Source organism: Gouania willdenowi, chromosome 6 (genome assembly GCF_900634775.1).
Source record: "Gouania willdenowi chromosome 6, fGouWil2.1, whole genome shotgun sequence".
Classification (NCBI taxonomy): domain Eukaryota; kingdom Metazoa; phylum Chordata; class Actinopteri; order Blenniiformes; family Gobiesocidae; genus Gouania; species Gouania willdenowi.
Window position 1 is genome coordinate 4,484,147 of NC_041049.1, and position 19,634 is coordinate 4,503,780.

The 19,634-nt window shown below is 37.5% G+C and overlaps 1 protein-coding gene across 1 annotated transcript; it reads left to right on the forward strand.

Moving 5' to 3' along the window:
• The first annotated feature begins 1,410 nt into the window (after nt 1-1,410).
• On the forward strand, nt 1,411-18,966 carry LOC114464775 (membrane-associated guanylate kinase, WW and PDZ domain-containing protein 2-like). Its single transcript, XM_028449316.1, has 7 exons — nt 1,411-1,490; nt 2,398-2,583; nt 4,039-4,234; nt 5,039-5,240; nt 6,153-6,305; nt 8,808-8,946; nt 14,908-18,966. Exons 1-7 carry the CDS (start codon nt 1,472-1,474, stop codon nt 15,498-15,500), a joined length of 1,488 nt encoding a protein of 495 aa, XP_028305117.1. The 5' UTR covers nt 1,411-1,471; the 3' UTR covers nt 15,501-18,966.
• The last annotated feature ends 668 nt before the right edge of the window (nt 18,967-19,634 follow it).

The following is a 19,634-nucleotide window of genomic DNA, read 5'->3' on the forward strand; positions in this document are numbered from 1 at the left end:
GACGGGACCCTGGCTACCAACCCCCAACCAAGCGACGTCCTGATCAACAGGAAGGAGAGCGAAGGCTTTGGGTTCGTCATCATCAGCTCACTGAACCGGCCTGAGGCGACCACAACCAATAGTGAGTCGTGCTAATGCAGACCAGTACTGGGATAACTGGGGTATGAGTCAGGACTTATACAACAATGTGTCGTATGTAACGGTCTGTATGCTAGTAGCACCGTCTAGTGAATACAATGAAAAATGGCTGTTTTTTGGACTCCATGGTCCCTTTTTATACTAGTTTTCCTCATCCACCAGTCCACCGCTCAATACCAGTTTATTCACCATTTGATACTGCACCGCAAAGACAGACTAAAGTTTAGAAACTGGGACTCCACATCCCACAATGCAATGTAATTTAAAAAATAGCAACAACTAGTTTAAACTGGCAAAAAATGGGAATTACAAATTATTGAATGTGGGTAAATTGGTGAAAATAAGCATGAATAATGATGAAAAGTGACAATAATGGGTCAACATATGCAACATTAGGTGGAAAAATGGTGCAAAGGGTTTATAAGTGCAGAGAATGGCTTGAAAGTGGAAAAAATGTGCAGAAAAGACATTGAAATTTGATGGAGACGTCGAAGAAATGGGAATAAAGTAGCAAAAATGCATTAAAAGGAGCAAAAATTCATGATGTGTATATATATATATATATGTATATATATATATATATATATATATATATTCTATCTATTCTATCTGTGACTATCTATATATATATATATATGTATATATATTCTATCTATTCTATCTATATCTATTCTATCTATCTATATATATATATCACAGTAATTTGCATGTTGTTGACTAATGAGGTTAAAAAAAAAAAAATTCAGCAGTTTAAAAATTGAGGAATTTAAATTGACTCTAAATCAGAATCAGAATTCCTTTATTGATCCCAGGGGGAAATTGCTTTTGTTACAGTTACAGAAAAAAAAAACGAATAAAAAACGTTAACAAATACAAAAGAATAAATAAACAATAAATAAGTGTATAATTAAGGAAAAGACTGTTAAAAATAGGGATCAGAAACACACATTACAGTAGTAGAAAATGAAGTAGGATAGATAATACTAATAATAATAATAATAATAATAATAATACAAATATATACCAATATGATTCAGATATTTACAAAAAATAATAGGAATATAGAAATATGATTTAGATATGTACAACAAATCAAAGTCATGGTTTAACATGGATGCCAGTCGATAATAAATTCTTGAGGAGAGCACGTTTATGGGACACTGAAAAAGTTAAGTTTGCTATAATTGCCAAGAAACATGGAAATAAGCACTTCTTTCACTGGTTTATCTGCATTAGCTGCTAGCTAAATGCTAATTGAAGAGGTGGTTCATTTTCTCTGTGACTTAAAGTCATGAGGAAAAGTTGCTGATGTGAGATTTCCTAAAAGGCCTCGATGATTCCAGTGCTTAAAGGTACGTTTTTAGGATAGAAATAGATCAATGTTGAGAGTTGGTGATAACAAAATGCGCTAACTGTGCTAATGCTCACCCACCGCCCGCACAAAACTTCACATTTTGTATGTAATTGTTTCCTTCTATTACAATGTTTTCTGGGCAATCCAGTGTTAGTACTCATACGTTAAGACTGAACTTTACTCTATATCTGGTTATAGACTAAAACATGAATTAAAAATGACAACAAAAATGCACAAAATGACAACAAAAACACAGAGAAAAGCCTCCAAAAACTAAAAATGATAATAAAGCTATACTAATTGAGAGTAAAATATACAAAATGACAACAAAACTATACACAATTCGTGTAAAATATACAAAATGGCAACAAAAATGCACAAAATTACAACCCAAACACACAGAATGGACTCCAAAAACACAAAATGACAACAAAACTATACACAATGAGAGTGAAATATGCAAAATGACAACGTAAACTCACCAAAATAACTCCAAAAAACACTCAATGACTGCAAAATTACATGAAAAACACACAAAATGGCTCCAAAAACACACCAAACCCTCTGTTCTGTCCACTGAGGTCATTATTCTAAATGATAATGTCTTTATTTATAGTTGAGGTGTGTGCAGAGCTTTTAGTTTCATGATGGATAGAAAGTGAAGCCCCTCACGTTGGAGCTGCTCAATAATAAATGCCCTTCCAGAATAAGTCAGTAAGACACAACGTCTCTGCTGTGGGAGCATCGGTACATCGCCCACACACTTACGTAAGCCTGGAGTGGAAAGGAAAAGGAGTTGGACCTAGTCAGTCAGTCAGTCAGTCAGTCAGTGTGAGTGTGAGTGTGTGTGAGCATCAGCAGCAGCAGCAGCTGTAACCACAGTGTGTGAATCCTTCCTCCCACAGTCGTGCCCCATAAAATCGGGCGGATCATCGAGGGGAGCCCGGCCGACCGCTCGGGGAAACTGAAGGTGGGGGACAGGATCCTGGCCGTCAACAGCCAGTCCATCGTCAACATGCCACACGCTGACATCGTCAAACTGATCAAAGACGCCGGCCTGAGCGTCACCCTGAGGATCATCGCACAGGAAGGTGAGAAAAAAATACACACACACAAAACACATAAAACATACAACCTGGAACGAACAAACACTGCAACATGTGAGAAGCTGCAGACTATTCACACCAGGAGGACTGACCTTACACAGACAAACAGAGGGTTTATTGTGTTTTTAGGGCCATTTCTGTGGATTTTTGTCATCATTTTGTATATTTTATTCTCATTTTGTGTAGTTTTGTTGTCATTTTGGAGTAATTTTGGTGCGTTTTGTCATCGTTGTTGTTTTTTGTTGTAATTTTCTGTATTTTACTCTCATTTTGTGTAGTTTTATTGATATTTAGTATTTTTATGAAGTCATTTTGGTTGTTTTAATGTCATTTTGTGTGTTTTGTTGTCATACAGTGTTTTTTGGAGTGATGTCGGTGTGTTTTTGTTGTCATTTTGTATATTTTACTCTCATTTTGTGCGTTTGTATTGTCATTTTGTGTTTTTGAATGAATGTGACCATCTAACAAAAATTAGATTTTCACATGGTTTTGAATATTAACTATAACTTCAACAAACCCCTGCAATGAGTCGGGACTTTCTTCAATATAAAAATTAAGTTACGACTTATACGACGATGTGACTTATATGTCGAACTTTAAGCTAGCAGCGCCATCTAGTGAGTAAATGATGTAATTGCTTGCTCTTTTGGTATTTAGATGCACACATTAACATTTGGACATGCATAAATCACAACTTTCTTGTAGAGATGTTATTTTTCTCTTCTTGCACGACTGGGCGTTAACCACATTTTTAAATGTTTTGGACAATAATCACTGCTGTAATTTGTCTTGGAATGACCTACTTCACATTCATAAGGAGTGAATATTGTAGAAACATGAGCATATCCACACCAAAGTCTATTAAAAAATCTGGGACTTTGGGGAAAATGTCTCCAATAACAGCAGAAAAAAGTGGCTACAGCCGTCGCTAGTCGCTTTGTGTTATAAAAAAGTCGCTGGAATTGTGTGAAAATTCAATGAATGTTGACATAAAGTTGCTAAATTTACAAAAACGCACGTCTCCCCCTCGTTTCTGGGAGATTATGAGTGTTTTTCAGGCAGGTGATGTTCATATGCAGGATACATGAAAAATTCATAAACAAAAACAAAGAAAAGGTAAATAATGTGAAAAAACAAGGACGTCTAAATTCTGTTCCAAACAAAACATCAGAAAAGTCATAACTTTTCTGCTTAGATAAGAGTAAAGGAGGCGTACAGTAAGTTACACAGATACATGATAAAGAAGACGCCAAACATGGCGTACATGAGCCTGTTGGAAAATAACATGAACATGGACAGATGGTAAAAGGGAAATTGCTGAGTCAGTCATGTCAACATAAGGATATGAACAGATCTCTGCGCAGACGAGACAGACGACCTCTCCATGTCTGAGACACGACTAAAGGAAACTTTAGGTTGGTTTTTCTTTCTGTATTTCAGAGATCAGCAACCCTCCGTCAGCCTCCAGCTCAGAGAAGCACAGCCCCAAGACCAGCACCAACGCCACGAGCTCCCAGTCCAACCCAGCCATGACGGAACCAGTCACTGGAGGCCATCAGTCCAACCCCGTTCCCCAGCAGAGCCCTGGGAGCCAGCTTCCCGTCGCTCCGCCACATTCTTACCCCCACGAGGGCAGGTGAGACAGGGGACCAGAGTTACATCTTCTAAACTCTTGTGCAGCCCCAAATCCCCAAAAAATGAATTCATGAAGTTTGAATGAATATAAAGCCCAACACAAAACACAGAATAACTCCCAAAACACACAAATCAACAGCAAAATGCACAAATTACACAAAAACACCTAAACAATTCCAAAAATACACAAAATAAGTCATAATAAAACACAAAATAACAACAAAGACAGACAAACTGTCAACAGAATTGTATAGAATGACAGTAAAATACAGAAAACAACAACAAAAATACAGAAAGTGACCCCAAAAATGCACAAATCAACAACAAAAATGCATAAAACGCCCTCAGATCAGATACAATCCCATTTTTGTGGCCCCTGCTGTGATAGAGTTGCCCATTCCTGTTCTAACTCTTAGGAATCATGAATTATTCACTTCACTGAGATCTACTGCATATTTTACACAGACATACACAAGATAGAGTGAGCTTTTAACTTTAATTCTGAATATCTTCCACTAATCTAATCTAATCTACTCTACTCTTATCTAATCTAATCTAATCTAATCTAATCTAATCTACTCTTATCTAATCTAATCTAATCTAATCTAATCTAATCTAATCTAATCTAATCTACTCTTATCTAATCTAATCTAATCTACTCTAATCTACTCTTATCTAATCTAATCTAATCTAATCTAATCTAATCTAATCACACACTCAGACGATTTTATCTTTTAACTAACTATGAGTTACTTTTGAGGTCTCCGCCCCTCACCTGACTCCTGCACTCTGATTGGTCGGCTAGTTACAGGTCGGAGGTGAAGGCCAGACAGGACGTGAAGCCGGACATCCGACAGCCGTCGTTCACAGACTACAGACAACCGCCCGTGGACTACAGACAGCCCCCCACGCTGGACTACAGACACCCCCCGCTGCTGGACTACAGACACATCGCCGCCGACGCCAGGACGTTCGCCATCCCAGAATACCGACTGCCCCCGGTGCAGGTGGGAATGTTTCTAGGTGTGAGAGCAGTGGTTCTCAACCTAGGGGTCAGGACATGAGACACTGGGAGGGGGTCGCCAGATGCATTCAAGAATTTGAGCGTATTTTTGATTATTTTTAATATTTTTCTGTAACTACACCAAACTTGCCATATTTTAACCTTTTTTCATCACTTTTTATTGCCATATTTTTGCTACATTTAATATATCTTTGCTACATTACTCCCATTCCTGCCACTTCTCCATCAAATTTCAATGATTTTTCTGCATATTTTTTCCACTTTCAAGACATTTTCACTTAATGTTGCATATGTTCAAACATCACTTTTACCCTCTTTTCACTGAATTTCATGCATATTTTTTCCATTTAAACACATTCACAATTTGTCATGTCCAATTGTTGTAATAGTGACACTTTGAACCACTTTTTCTCTCTGTTTTTGTCCACTCTGATTTGCAACTTTTAACCAGTTTCTTTGCTTTTTAAAATCCCATTTTACCACCTTTTCCACTATTTCTGGTCACTTTTAACCCATTTTATTTCTTAATAAAACAAGGACTTGCATCTTTAAAATGATTATATACTATAGTGCTAATAATAATAAACTTCCTGGATAACAGTGGATATTATTCAGATTAATAAATAAATGAGGTTATCACAGATTCATAGAACAATGGACCATTATTTTACTGACTTTATGGATGGACCCCAAAAATCTCTCCCATTTATTCCCCCTTATAGATGGTTTCAAATCAGATTTTATCTCTGCTTTTCAAAATAAAAGCAACACAGAGAAAAAATATTTGTTCATTCATGTTTTCCTTTATGATAATTGTTCATATTTTTTTATTTACCAAATGTTGCACGTTTATCAACATACTCTAATGATGACGTGTGTTCTCGACCCGTCTCAGCTCACACAGGACTTCGACTTCTTCACGGTGGATTTGGAGAAAAGCGTCAAAGGCTTTGGTTTCAGCATCCGAGGAGGTCGAGAATACAAAATGGATCTGTTTGTCCTTCGGCTGGCGGAGGACGGACCGGCCATCCGTAACGGGCGCATCAGGGTGAGTTTAAAGCTGCAGGATGCTCTTTGAAGGTCAAATTACTTTGTTGGTATCAGAGCTGAACCAGAGACTTTCCTGAGCAGACTGGGATTAATCCATCACAGAAAGTTTGTGTTGAGATTGTTTCCTCCTCCACGCGCCATACAAAATCAAAAATCAGGCTTAAAGAATAAAAAGATGTACTTTATTTATCTAGTTAACCCTAACCCTGCATTTTCCCTAATCCAACGTTGTTACAGGCTTTAAAACTTCCCAGATTATAATCTGTCTGTTTGCTACACATTACACCACCAGTTTCATGTAAACAAAATTACATTGAGACGTGTAATATAATCCCAAACATGTTTAGGGTTTAGTCCGCGTCATAACGCTGCTTCCATTTCAGGAGGTGAAGTCATTTTTCACATGAATTGACATTTATTTCCCAAACTGTTGTGTTGTTGCGTTGCGTTGCATTACGTTACGTTACGTTACGTTACATAACGTTTAAGTTATGTTACGTTACGTAACATTACGTTATGTTACGTTACATTATATTACGTTACATAACGTTAAGTTACGTTATGTTATGTAACGTTACATTACGCAATGTTATATTACGTTACGTTACGTTGCGTTGCATTACGTTACGTTATTAGATTACATTACATTACATTGTATTCTGCTTGATTTTGTTTGAATAATGACAATTTCGGGAACTAAATTCCGTTGTTTCCGCAATCACGGAAAATGGGAGACCCAATGATGTTTACTGTAGGTTATGTGTTTGAGGCTCTTTTTTTGTTTTTTGTTGCTGATCACTTTTTGTCCCTTCTTGTGTCTCATCAGTCCATCCTGTTTCCACCCAGGTGTTCCTCACCAAATTTGTGTTTTACAGCAACAAACTATGAGCAGCATTTCCTTTTTTAAAAAAGGAAAGCAAAAGATAAAAACATGCAGAACATAAACAGATATAAACTTCCCCTCTGGAAAAGTAGAGGATGTTAACATTTAAATGAGTCATGACATGTGTAAATAGAGGAAAGTGTAAAGTCAGTTGTGTGTCTGAGCTCCTGCTCTGATCTGAGCTCAGTTTACTCTGCGTTGCTTATCTGGATCAAACCTGTCAGAGATAATGTGTGCAAAACGCCCCCGGGGGAGGGATTACTGAGCAACGCCGTTTAGTCGATGAAGTCCAGAGTTCACAGACAAGGAGGAGCAAATATTGAACAGTCCTGCTTACAAACATACATAGGTTTTAAAATAAAAGCAAATGAGGGGGGAAAAAATTCCAAAACAACCTTTAAATTGATTTAAATCTGTTATTTTTTTTAGATATGTATGGAGGAAATATGTTCAAACAAAAATAAAGTTTAAAGCAGCATCTACAATATGATACTTTCGTATCATTTCGTATGTTTCAGGTTTTTAATTTTAGATTCACAAACAAAAATACAAAAAAATTACATTAGAAACACACAAAATGGTAACAGAATAGACACAAAATGCGAGAAAAATACACAAAATGACGAAACTTTTTACAAAACAACAACAAAAACACACAAAAAGACAAGAAATAAAAATTACTCCAAAATCACAGAATTACAAAAAAAAAAATAATGAAATGATTCACAAAAGAAAACACAAATTGACAGGAAAACACATAAAGCATGAACAAAAATACACAAGATAACAAAAAACGGACAAAATGAGAAAAAAAACACAAAAAAAACACAAAACGACCACAAATTAAGACCAAAAACCCACAAAATGACAACAGAATAAACAGAAGAAAAGAGAAAAGTATACAAAATAAGAGTTTTACAAAACGACAGCAAAAACACACACAAAAACAACAATTTTATACAAAAATTACTCCAAAATCATTATTATATGTATTACATAACTCACAACAACAAAATGACAAGAAAATGCACAAAGTGATTTTAGAAATACACAAAGTAACAACAAAAAAAGACAAAATAAGAAAGAAAATAACCACAACATAACACAAAAATGACCACAAAACCCACAAAACGACAACAGAATAAACACAAAATGAGAGAAAAGTATAAAAAATGACAGAGAACACACATAAAGACAACAAATATACACAAAGACAACAAAACGACTCCAAAATCACAGAATTACAACACAAAGCAACCACAAAATCACACCTAAAAAAGACAGAAAGCACACAAAAACAGTGTTAATCCTCAGATTCTTTGTTTTATAATTGCTGACATGAATAATAATGAATGGTAATAATGTGGCCCTCAGATCAGATACAATCACTTTTTTATTTTGGCCCCCAGTGTTATAACAGTTTCCTTTTTCAGTTCTATGTGGTAAAACAACTGATAATTACTAATAAAATGTTCCTAATGTGCATTCAGAGGCGTTTCTGGCTATATGCAGACTATGCTAATGAGGGTCCTGTGAGTCACTAGGGGCCACCACAGCTGAGCTCTAGCAGAGCATGATCTACTAAAGGTACGTTGTTCTATTCTGTCTGATCTTCAGGTTGGAGACCAAATCATAGAGATCAACGGTGAGACGACCCGGGACATGACGCACGCCAGGGCCATCGAGTTGATCAAGTCGGGCGGTAGACGTGTTCGTCTCCTCCTGAAGAGGGGAACGGGTCAGGTGCCCGACTACGGTGAGAGAGATCATTTCTACTCCTGATGACCTGATAGTGAAAGCAGAGGACTACACCATGACACCAGTCTGATAGCACAGGCAGGGTTTTATTTGTGTTTCTAAGTCATTTTTAAACAGACGAAAAGAGCAACATCAGCAGCTTTGAGTTAATATTCAACATTAAAACCTTTCCTACGCTTCATTGTCGCTCTCGCATGCTTCAGAACTCACTCTCCCAGAATCCCCTGCGGTTCTCAGCCTATACCTGGTTGCTATGGCAATATCTCCCTCTTACATAAAAATAAACATTCAGAAAATGATTAACTCTGATCACAATGAGGGTACGGTCGCACAGGTTGGTGTTCTGATTGGATTGGTCATCATGTTATCTTGTGGCCAGTTTCTAACAGCACTGCAGATACAGTTCACGTAGAAATTATATTATATAGATTTGTAATAAAACATTAAAGGAGCATAAGGTAGGATCTGTGAAAATGTTAATGTTAAAGGTTGATGAAGTGTTGAAAACCAAAGAGAATGAGCCCACACACGTCTCCCTATTGCCTTGAACAGAGTGTGTGATACATTTTGGTCTCAGTTTACCACGTAGTTCTACAGACGTGATGTCAAATGACACTGATGCATGTTCTCAACGGCTTGGAGAGAAGTCCACTCTGCCGGAGAGAAAGAAGAACAACAAGATGGCTCCAAACTGACCTGCATGCGCATTGTCGCGTTTGTCTCAAAGTTTTTTTGTGCAGTGGAGCCGGAGAATGAATGAGCAGGTGCAGAGGAGGACGATTGGATGAGGAGTGTTACCGTTTTGCTTTTAAACGCATGATATGAACCTTCAAGCTTTGACCCGAACCCGACAGAGCAAAACCGAAACCGACAGGTCCGACAGGTATTTATAGGTATTTATATGCGTGCCCGACCTAAAACCGACAATTAAAACCTATTTTTTCCTCATACAAATGACGTATTTACGTTTGTTTTAGTGGTAAGTCTGCTTTTATTAGTAAACAAATGTTAATGTCAACAGAACAGATCAGCACACAGGGTAACCAGCGCACGTCAAACACACACAGGTGATCTATTTACATAATCCACATATCAAACATAAGGATAATCCATGTTCTTGTGCAGAAAAGGGATTGTATCAACAGTGGATGCTTAAAGGTCCCATATCATGCTATTTTTCACCCGTCTCTATTTGTTCTAAGAACACTAAAAACACAGTATTTGAGGTTTATTTTCCCAAACTCACCTGTTTTCCGGAGTTTTAGCCACTGAAAAGTCACTTTCTGAGCAACTCTACACAAACAGGCTGATTTGTGGCCTACTTGCATATTCATGAGTGGGCGTGTCTAAAGCCGTGACACTGACTTCCTCCGCCCCACACGGTGACGTAATGCCAGAGGACGACCCACCCTCCTCCCACCCACTCCGTAGCCGAGCTCATGCTGCTTTATAAACATGAGACAGAGCGTGGGGGGCGGGGCGTTCACAGGTACATACATGAACTGTAAAAAATACATACATAGCACTGCGCAAAGAACGCTGAAATGCTCACCTTCGTGGGCGTGTTTATGTGTCAATCACGGCAGAGAGCTTCCTGGAGGCGTGGCTTCTCCAGCTCAGTACCGCGTCAAATTCATCATCAAAGTGGGAATGCTTCATCAAACTGTAGTGAGGTGTTTGGGCTCACCCTGCAGTAAGAAAGGAGCAAATCACCCTCAAACTAACGATTGATGGAATCAATGAAAAAAACACTTTGGACATGTGTATGAAACCCTAATAACACTTTATCATGTTTAAAGCACAGAGAAGTAGATTTAGCGTAAACATGGGCCCTTTAAAGCCTGTCTGGTTTATGGTGATCAGAGGACACACACAGACTGCAGCGATGCTACGCTCACACCTCCAGCTGTTAGTAATGACGTCAACGTATCAAACGTGCATTAAATCAGCCTCGGTCATTGATTAATGCGACCTGGCCGTTCACACTGCAGTCGCGTGGCAAAAGAATGGATACGTATCAGATTTAGGACTACATATCCAAGTGACCTGGGTCGCGTTTGAAAAAATCGGATTTGGGTCGTTCAGACTGTCATAAAAAAAATCAGATAAACATCGCATAGGGGCAAAAAATTGGATTTGAGCAATAAGTCCTGCAGTGTGAACGTAGCCTATGTGATATCTGTTCAAACCAGACGAGTACCTTCGAGGGGATCCATCCTCTCGTCACAGTATCAGCTGTGCTGCTAAAAAGTTCACGTGCGCACCCCCGTGCCGGCTTAGCTGATGGCTGCAGTTACACTAACGACCGTATTGTCATTATGGAGTCTGATTTCTACATCCTGCCCTGTGCTCCTTTAACATGGGAACATTATTGTCTTTTTTATCTGTGATTGACTTCACATCTCTTGATATTATATCGTTTAGTGTTACGAGTTGTGTTATTGTGACTGGATTCTGGTATTGATTCTAGATAAAAATGACTTCCCTATTCTTCATTTTAACTCTGGATCAGTAATCCTGCATGCTCTTTGTAAACAGCTGTACAACATCTGCTTTGACCGTTTATCTGTGTCTCTAGCACTAACACTCTCTTCTGTCCGTTCCAGTGATGTGTCACTAATTGATTGGTCTAGGCTGTTACTTCCCCTTCTATAGGAATGGTATCTTCCAGTCTCTCCATGTGCATGAAAAGTGACAAGCATGGCTCCCCCTATCTCTTCTTAACGGGCCACTCTAAGGACACGGTTTGTGACCGCCTCCATGATTCTCTCTGCATGGAGCTTAGTGTGTGTGTGTGTGTGTGTGTGTGTGTGTGTGTGTGTGTGTGTGTGTGTGTGTGTGTGTGTGTGTGTGTGTGTGGTGTGTGTGTGTGTGTGTGTGTGGGGTTTACTGCATTTATGTAATTATCTTTCTTTATTGGTATTTTTTAGTATTATTTCATTTATTTGTATTATACATTTTTTGTTTAAAATGTGTAAATTGGAAAATGAACCCAAAAAACATAATTTATCTATTTTTATTGTTTACTTTTTTTTTTTTAAATATTGAAAACAATTCATTTGTTTCAGTTTTTATTTTTAAATATTCTATTTATTTTTTTTTAATATTTTAATTGTTTAATTTGTTTATAAAAAAAATACTAAAAACTATTGAATTGTTTCAGTTTGTATATTTAAATATTCTATTTTTAAAAATGTTTTAAATGTGTAATATGTTTTTATATTTTATTATACATTAAATAATTAAATATTAAAAAATAAAAAATACAATGTGTTCATTAAATTATAATTCTAAATTTTGGGTGGTTTTAGCCATTTTTAAATTATTTATTCTAAATTATATATTCCATTGTTTTTTTGTTTTTTGTAAAATGTGAAATATATGAATTATTATGAAACTAATTTATTTACGAAATTTAAATACATTTTGGACATTTTTGTGGTCTTTATTCATTTATTCATTTTTTTGTCTTTTTGTGAAATATGAAATATATAAATTATCATTAAATTAATTTATCAACTTCAAATACATGTTGGACATTTCGTGCTCCCGTCTTTGTTCAGCTTTCATTGAAAACTGAATGAAAAAAACCTCAAAGCTGCTGGAAGTCTAATTTCCTCTGAGGTGAAGATAAATCACAGTGTGACGATTCAAACACACTCAGCCATGGGCGCTGAAGGGCAATATTGCTGCTCCCATGTGTGGAAGGAAGCGTTTATATCAGCTGTAATAAAACACACGCGCGTCAGTCGTTCCCTGTGTTCTCTGCGTTAGCTTCACTTTATGATTCAAGACGTCCGAGACGCTGGGAGGGGGTCGCCAGATGCCTTCAAGAAACTGAGAATATTTTTTGAACAATTTGATCTAATTTTTACTTTTTTTTCACGCTTTTTTTGCAACTCCACCAAATATTTTAACCTATTTTCATCACATTTTCGTGTCATATTTTTGCTCCTTTTAATGCATTTTTGCTACATTATTCCCATTTCTACCACTTCTCCTTTTAATTTAGATGCCTTTTCTGCACATTTTTTCCACTTTCAAGACATTTTTGGCACTTATAAACAATTTCCACCACTTCTACCACCTAATGTTGCATAGCTTCACCAACTATTGTCATTTTTAACCTCTTTTCTTTATATTTCAAGCTTATTTAACCACATTCACGATTTGAGATGTCCATTATTTGCCAGTTTAAATTATTAGTTCCTACTTACCCCAACCCCCTAAAATAGGCATCAATGAGCAAGGTTTGCATTAATATTATGATGGAAATAAACAATATACTATAAATACAGGACTATAGTAGAACTAAATCAGAATAGATTGAGAGTAATTTTAAAGATTTTGTTCAAAACAGTAGTGATGGCACTAAACATTTTGACACTTTGAATAACATGATTAATTACAGAATTAATTTAGTAAGTAACATCTAAATATTTGGATATCTTTATTCATTTAAACCTGTTTTTTATGAAAAGAATTGGACGGAATATTTAGGTTTCACTCATATATCAACAGAAAAACTAGAACCGATGTCAACCGATATTAATATTGAACGATAATATCACCAATATCTCATATTTAACAATACACAAGAGCTTTCAGCAATAGCAGTAAACTAAATGCATGTGACTAGTAGGTTTACTTACACTCCCATCTTTCTAACCCTCACCCCATTTAAACATTTAACATCCTCTCTGATGTTTACATCACATTAATTCATTGTTTTCAAATTAACAATTGCTTCCCAGCGTCACCTTCAGGTGTCGTCAGAGGAACAACAAACATTTCCCACCTGATACATCTGGCTCTTTAAAAATCATTTTACAGATCAATCAGTAACTCCCAGAGAAAAGAGGTTGTCCTCACCTCCTGCAGCAGCTTCTTAAAGCAATTCCTAGACTCCGCCCCCACCTTCACCATCAGGCTGCTGAGAATGACTGATGGCCGAGGGACCGCGGTTCACCGGGGCAGAAACCAAAGCTAACCATGCGTGAGAGTGGTCGAGTTGTGCGTTTCGACTGCACTGGACACACACACACACACAAACTTCTTCAGGCTTCAAAGCTCCGCCTTAGTTTGAACATCATCCATTTCACTCGACCACTTCTTCATTTTATGCCGTTGTTTAATGGGGTTCTCCACTGTTTTTACAAGTTTGACCAAAAAAACCTTTGAAATGTACTTATTAGAAGATCTATGCCTCACAAAACACATTATTTTGCACCATATTCATTTTATTGCTTTTTAAAAATGGGACTACTTTACACTTTTAAAGCCTGTGTTGCGCCATCTTGAAATTACGTGATTGATGATGTCACACGGCCCCACTGTCTGTAAACAACCCATTGTTTTCTATTGGAGAGAAACATTCAGCCTGCAATTTTGGTTGCTCTGAAAAACCAGGAAAAGTTAAAGATGTCGATGTAACCTTCTTTTGTTTACCAAAAGAGGATAAACGCAGTTTTGACCCAAACTGGTCAAACTCAACGTAAACAAAACAACAGACCATAAGTAAAGCCAATGCTGTGCTAAGGTGAGAAAAGGAATAAAACAAAAGAAAAGCTACACACACATATATGTACTAGTGTTGGGCAAGGATTACAAATTTCTGTCAGTGTCTCTTAACGCAGCTTGTAACTGGATTTTTTAATTGCATTTAAACAAACATGCACCAATGAGTTAAAGAAGTGTATATATATATATATATATATATATATATATATAAGAAGCATTTATTTAATTATTTATTTATTTTTGTTTTTGGTGATTGGTTGTGCAGTGGTGCATTTTACACTTATTTAATTATTTATTTATTGAGTGGTGCATTTCATGTGTGTTTATCTATTTATTTATTCATTTTAGTTGCAGTGATTGGTTGTGCAGTGGTGCGTTTGCATTTGTGTGGTTTTTTTAGGTTTTCTTTGTGCTGATTGTGCATTTGTGCTCTTTCCAGACAATGCCGCCCCATGGGATGCTCACCATTCAGCCTCTCCAAGCTTGTCGGAAATAGCCCCGCCCACCAACAACAGGCTTCCCGTGTCATCGCCTTCATCGCATCCTTCCCCAGTCCCTGATCCTCATCATCTGCCACCTCATGACATGGCGGCGCAAGACGCCCGGACCGAGCGTTCCAAGAGCTCCCAGAAAGCCGAGAGAGCCGGGAGCGGCCGGGCCAAGACGGAGTGTTGCGGGTCCACCAGCAGGGGGCAGAGGATGCAGTCTGCCACCGATGAGGTAGGGAGCAAAGAAGGTCTGAGCCCGGAACCCAAACCCTCCAGGAGCATCTGGGGACGATCCACGGACAGACACTTGGGGAACGCCGTGGAATGCTCGCCCTCTCCCAGCGGCTTAAAGCTCCCTCACACAAATGGGAACAGCAGGGACGAAGCGGAACACTGGAGCGGTCAGAACGAGCCCAAAGACCGGGGTTTAGGAGAGAACCGCCCCAACAGGAAGACCACAGTCTCTCCTGGAGCGTGGAAGATCCCTGGATCGGATAAGCTGCCCAGCACCATGCGCAGTGGCACGTCCACGCTGAGCAGATAACACCGCGATCACACTTGCAATCATCGAAGGCTGCTTTCAGAACCTCCACGGGCCTGGTTAGGTAATCTCTGAACTTTGGTGGTTCTTCATGGCTCACTTTCACACCAGTTCAATCAGAACCAAAGTGGGCGAATGTTTCACGCTTCAGTCCAGCAGGTGGCAGCCATTCACGTTATAATGGTTACCAACCAATAATTCAGATGATGGATCTCTTTAGGGTCCATAGGGCACCAGAACATTACACTGGTGGAGTTCAGCTCTACTCCACACTCATCTAAGGCTCGTTCCAGCACATGTGCGGGTCAGAAGTCTCTAAACTTTGGTGGTTTTAATTGCCCGGCTCACTTTCAATTGGAAAGGTTTGACCCTCCAGTCCAATAGGTGGCAGTAATTCACGTGAAGATAGCTGTAAACACCCATTTTAAACTATAAGTAGAAGAAGAAGAAGATACGGTGGACGTGAATATAATGTCGGAAAATTGCCAGATCTCGAACTATTTCCACTTGTCTTTTTTGCTATTTTTTTATCACTTATTCCACTTCGTAAATTATTGGTTGTGTTTTTTGAAAGACTTTGTGATTTAGCCTAAAACTTCTTCTTCTTTTGGCTTGACACAAGGATTGGTTTTCTTGCATTTTCTTCTTCTAAAAAAAAAAGATATTTAATCACTGGATGTGAGGGTTTATGATGTTAAAACAACTATTCAAAGATTCTGAACTAATTTCTTTATTGGTTATGGATGCGTACCCTGCCCCTTGCTGGTCTGAATCCACCATTACCAGCACCACCTCTGGAGTTCCCAAACCCCATCAATTCTGACCCAAAGGGACGGAGGCAGGCTGAGCTCTATCTTTTATTTATACTGCTGTGGTTCTAAGTTATTGTAAGTAGTTGTTTTTTTACACCACCCACCACCTTAAGAACTGGAAACTTTCTAATGACCTGAAATCTTCTTGTAGCGGGGGTCGAACTTTAAGGACCTCAAATCTGAGTTAACATGCAAATACCAACGGACGGAGTTGGGTTTTTAACGTTCCTTCACCGTGGGCCAGGGTTTGTTGGCGTAAAACGGATCAATGGAGATACTTTCTACTCATCAGTGGAACTTTGCCTTAACAGAGACCAGGTGGGCCTGAATCTGTGCTGAATAATCTATGGGTGGATTACAGATATATATGATATAGAAGAGGATTACGTTGGGACATCATGTACAAAGAATCGTCCTGTATCGCGACGTGGAGTTGAGCTTTACGGAACTCCTTCACTTCCTGTTTGGTTCGACTTCTACCTGCCACAAACCCCCTGAAGTCCAGTGCGAGTGTGTAGTTTAGTGTGTAGTTTTTCTATTGCGAAGGTCGGACAGAGCGATTTGTGATGGCGGCGTCTGCTCGGATCCCGAGAGTGAAACTTTAGCGTGAGTGGGACTGACGGGCAGAAGAGTGCCTTAGACGGGACAAAGGCTTCAAGAAGTCTGAGGGTCTTTAAACAGAGGCTGCTACGCAAACAACCACGTTCAAATGTACAGGATTTTATTTTTTCATAGATGTATAAATTCTTAGAGCACGTGTGACATTTTCCAGAAGTATTTACAGCCCTTACGATGTGCAGAGTTCAGACCTTTTATCACTAGCTGAGTTTCCATTCCGGTTTTTTGCGAAATAAAAGCGACAAAGTATAATTGTGCTTTGATTGTGTTTCCATTGAAGGCTGTTCAAGTAAAGAGAAGCGGTCATGTGACCAGGTACGTCATGTCATGTGTACTGTCATTGCGGAAAAAGTGTTTCCATATCGCTTTTGCGATACATTTCAATATTGGAACGTCTGAAAAACCTCCTCTGGAAAGCGTAAAAACCTTTTTGTGATATTCGAGTGTTTTTCAGAAATTCGGGAGTTCCCAATTTTGCGCATTTCCAAGAGTAATGGAAACGCAGCTACTGATTCATTCAAAATAAGCCGACCAATGAAGACACAAGCTTTAGAAGATCAATGATGGTTAATTATCTTGGTGATCAATTACATTCTCGAACGATTTATAAAACTGACGAAAAATACTAAAGACCAAACAAAACGGATAATCATAACTGCACTTCAAGTCATGAAAATACAACAATTTAATTTTAGTTGATTGATTTAAATCATTCCAATCACCCTTTGAGTTTTAGTATTGATAATGTAATATCTATCTCATTCCTGTGGAGGCGCTACTGCGCAGTTGATTATTCGATTAACTGGCTACAATCAATTATTTAACAGACTTAAATTGGCTAACTCACTTCAATGGATTAACTGACCTGAATTGATAAATCAATAAACTGATTTAAATCGAATTATAATTTTACGTTATTTTTCCGTGCTCATAGTTGACGCCTCTTTTTTTTTTCTTTTTTTTTACCATTTTTCCACCTTTTAAAATAATCGTTTACTCAAACTGAGGTAAATCATTGATTATGTGATCATATTTAAGCATCAGGTGATAAAACTACTGATGATAAAGAGCGACTTCATCACTTTTTTAACTTCACTCATTTCATTGAACGTCGCAAAAAAACCAAAATGTACAAAATCCAATATTGTGGTTTAATCAACCGGCAGAACGTTTATACTCAATGAACATTTAATCACCTGACATGAATGAATGAATAAATGAAGAGGAGGGGGAGGAGCTTATTCAATCTGTGCCATATGAAGACATTCTCACCAAAGCTGAGTTCAAGGTTCACCAACTCGTGTCTGTTTCTCTTTCAATGAAGGGACGTTTGCTAAGCCCAGTACAGCCTTTAGCTACAGGGAGAACATGCAAACTTTGCTCTGAAATCCTGACACGTAGATTTAAACTTATAATAGCAGCACAAAAATATTTTATAGGGACTCTGATTTCCTGTTTCAGAGTTTACCTGTTTCCGATTGTTTCTTCCATGTTTCCATGACGTTATTTCACAAGAATATCCATTAACTGCACATGCTAAATGCACAGCCACTCGTATCATGGGTCAAATATAATGAAAAATTGCTAAATATGATGAAAAAGCTATTTGTTATGAAATCCCGCACAGTCATGATTACGTAGCGTGAGGTTTTGAACCAGATTATGAGTGAAATTTGACAATCATTCATTTAGTAAACATTCATTTTCCTGTTTTCCAGGAGGAAATAGTGTGTACATTCAATTAAATTCAACTTTATTTACAGTATACAGTGCTAATTACAACAATGTTCATCTCATAGCGCTCATCACAAAATATGAACCAGATATAAATGCGTGATTCTGTGTCACATTAATATGGAAGACCATTTCCACACTTAATAATAATAATAATAATAAAAATCTTATTTTAGAATTATGAGATACTATCTCATAATTATAATTACATCACAAATAATAATAATATACCTCAAATAATGAGATTGTATCTAAAAATTATGACTTACTTAGTATCTCATAATGACACAGTTAAAAAAAAAAAACTTGGAATAGTAAAATAAAAAATAATTCCTAAGTCATATGAGATACTAAGTCATAATTATATAACTATCTCATTGTTTGAGATATAATTATTAGATAGTATCTAATAATTGTAAATATATTATTATATAATTATGACTTAGTATCTCGTAAAACTAGGAATATTAAAAAATCTGAATTCATATGAGATAATAAGTCATAATTATTAGATATTATATCATATATATGACTTAGTATGTCAAAATGATGAGATAGTGTCTGATAATAATGACTTAATATCTCATAACTACTGTATATAGTATCTATAGAGTGGTGGCCTAGTGGTTAAGGACCCTGGGCTTGTAATTGGAGGGTTGCCGGTTCAAGCCTCACCTGGGCCATCACTGTTGAGCAAGTCCCTTAACCCCAAACTGCTCGCCAGGCGCCGCAAAATGGCTGCCCACTGCTCCTCAGGGATGGGTTAAATGCAGAGGACGAATTCCATTAATGTACTAACATTACATGGCCAATTAAAGGCGAAAGCCCAGATTTAATCTTTTTAATCTCATATGACTTAGTATCTCAAAATTATGAGATATTACCTGATAATTATGACTTATTATCTCATAATAACTACATAGTATCTCATTATGTGATAGTATCTAATTATGATTTGAATGATTTTTTTTTT

Coding starts and splice junctions, on each gene's coding strand:
- LOC114464775 (XM_028449316.1), top strand. Junction 4,235..5,038: donor TCTTACCCCCACGAGGGCAG/GTGAGACAGGGG, acceptor TTGGTCGGCTAG/TTACAGGTCGGAGGTGAAGG. Junction 8,947..14,907: donor GGGTCAGGTGCCCGACTACG/GTGAGAGAGATC, acceptor TGCTCTTTCCAG/ACAATGCCGCCCCATGGGAT.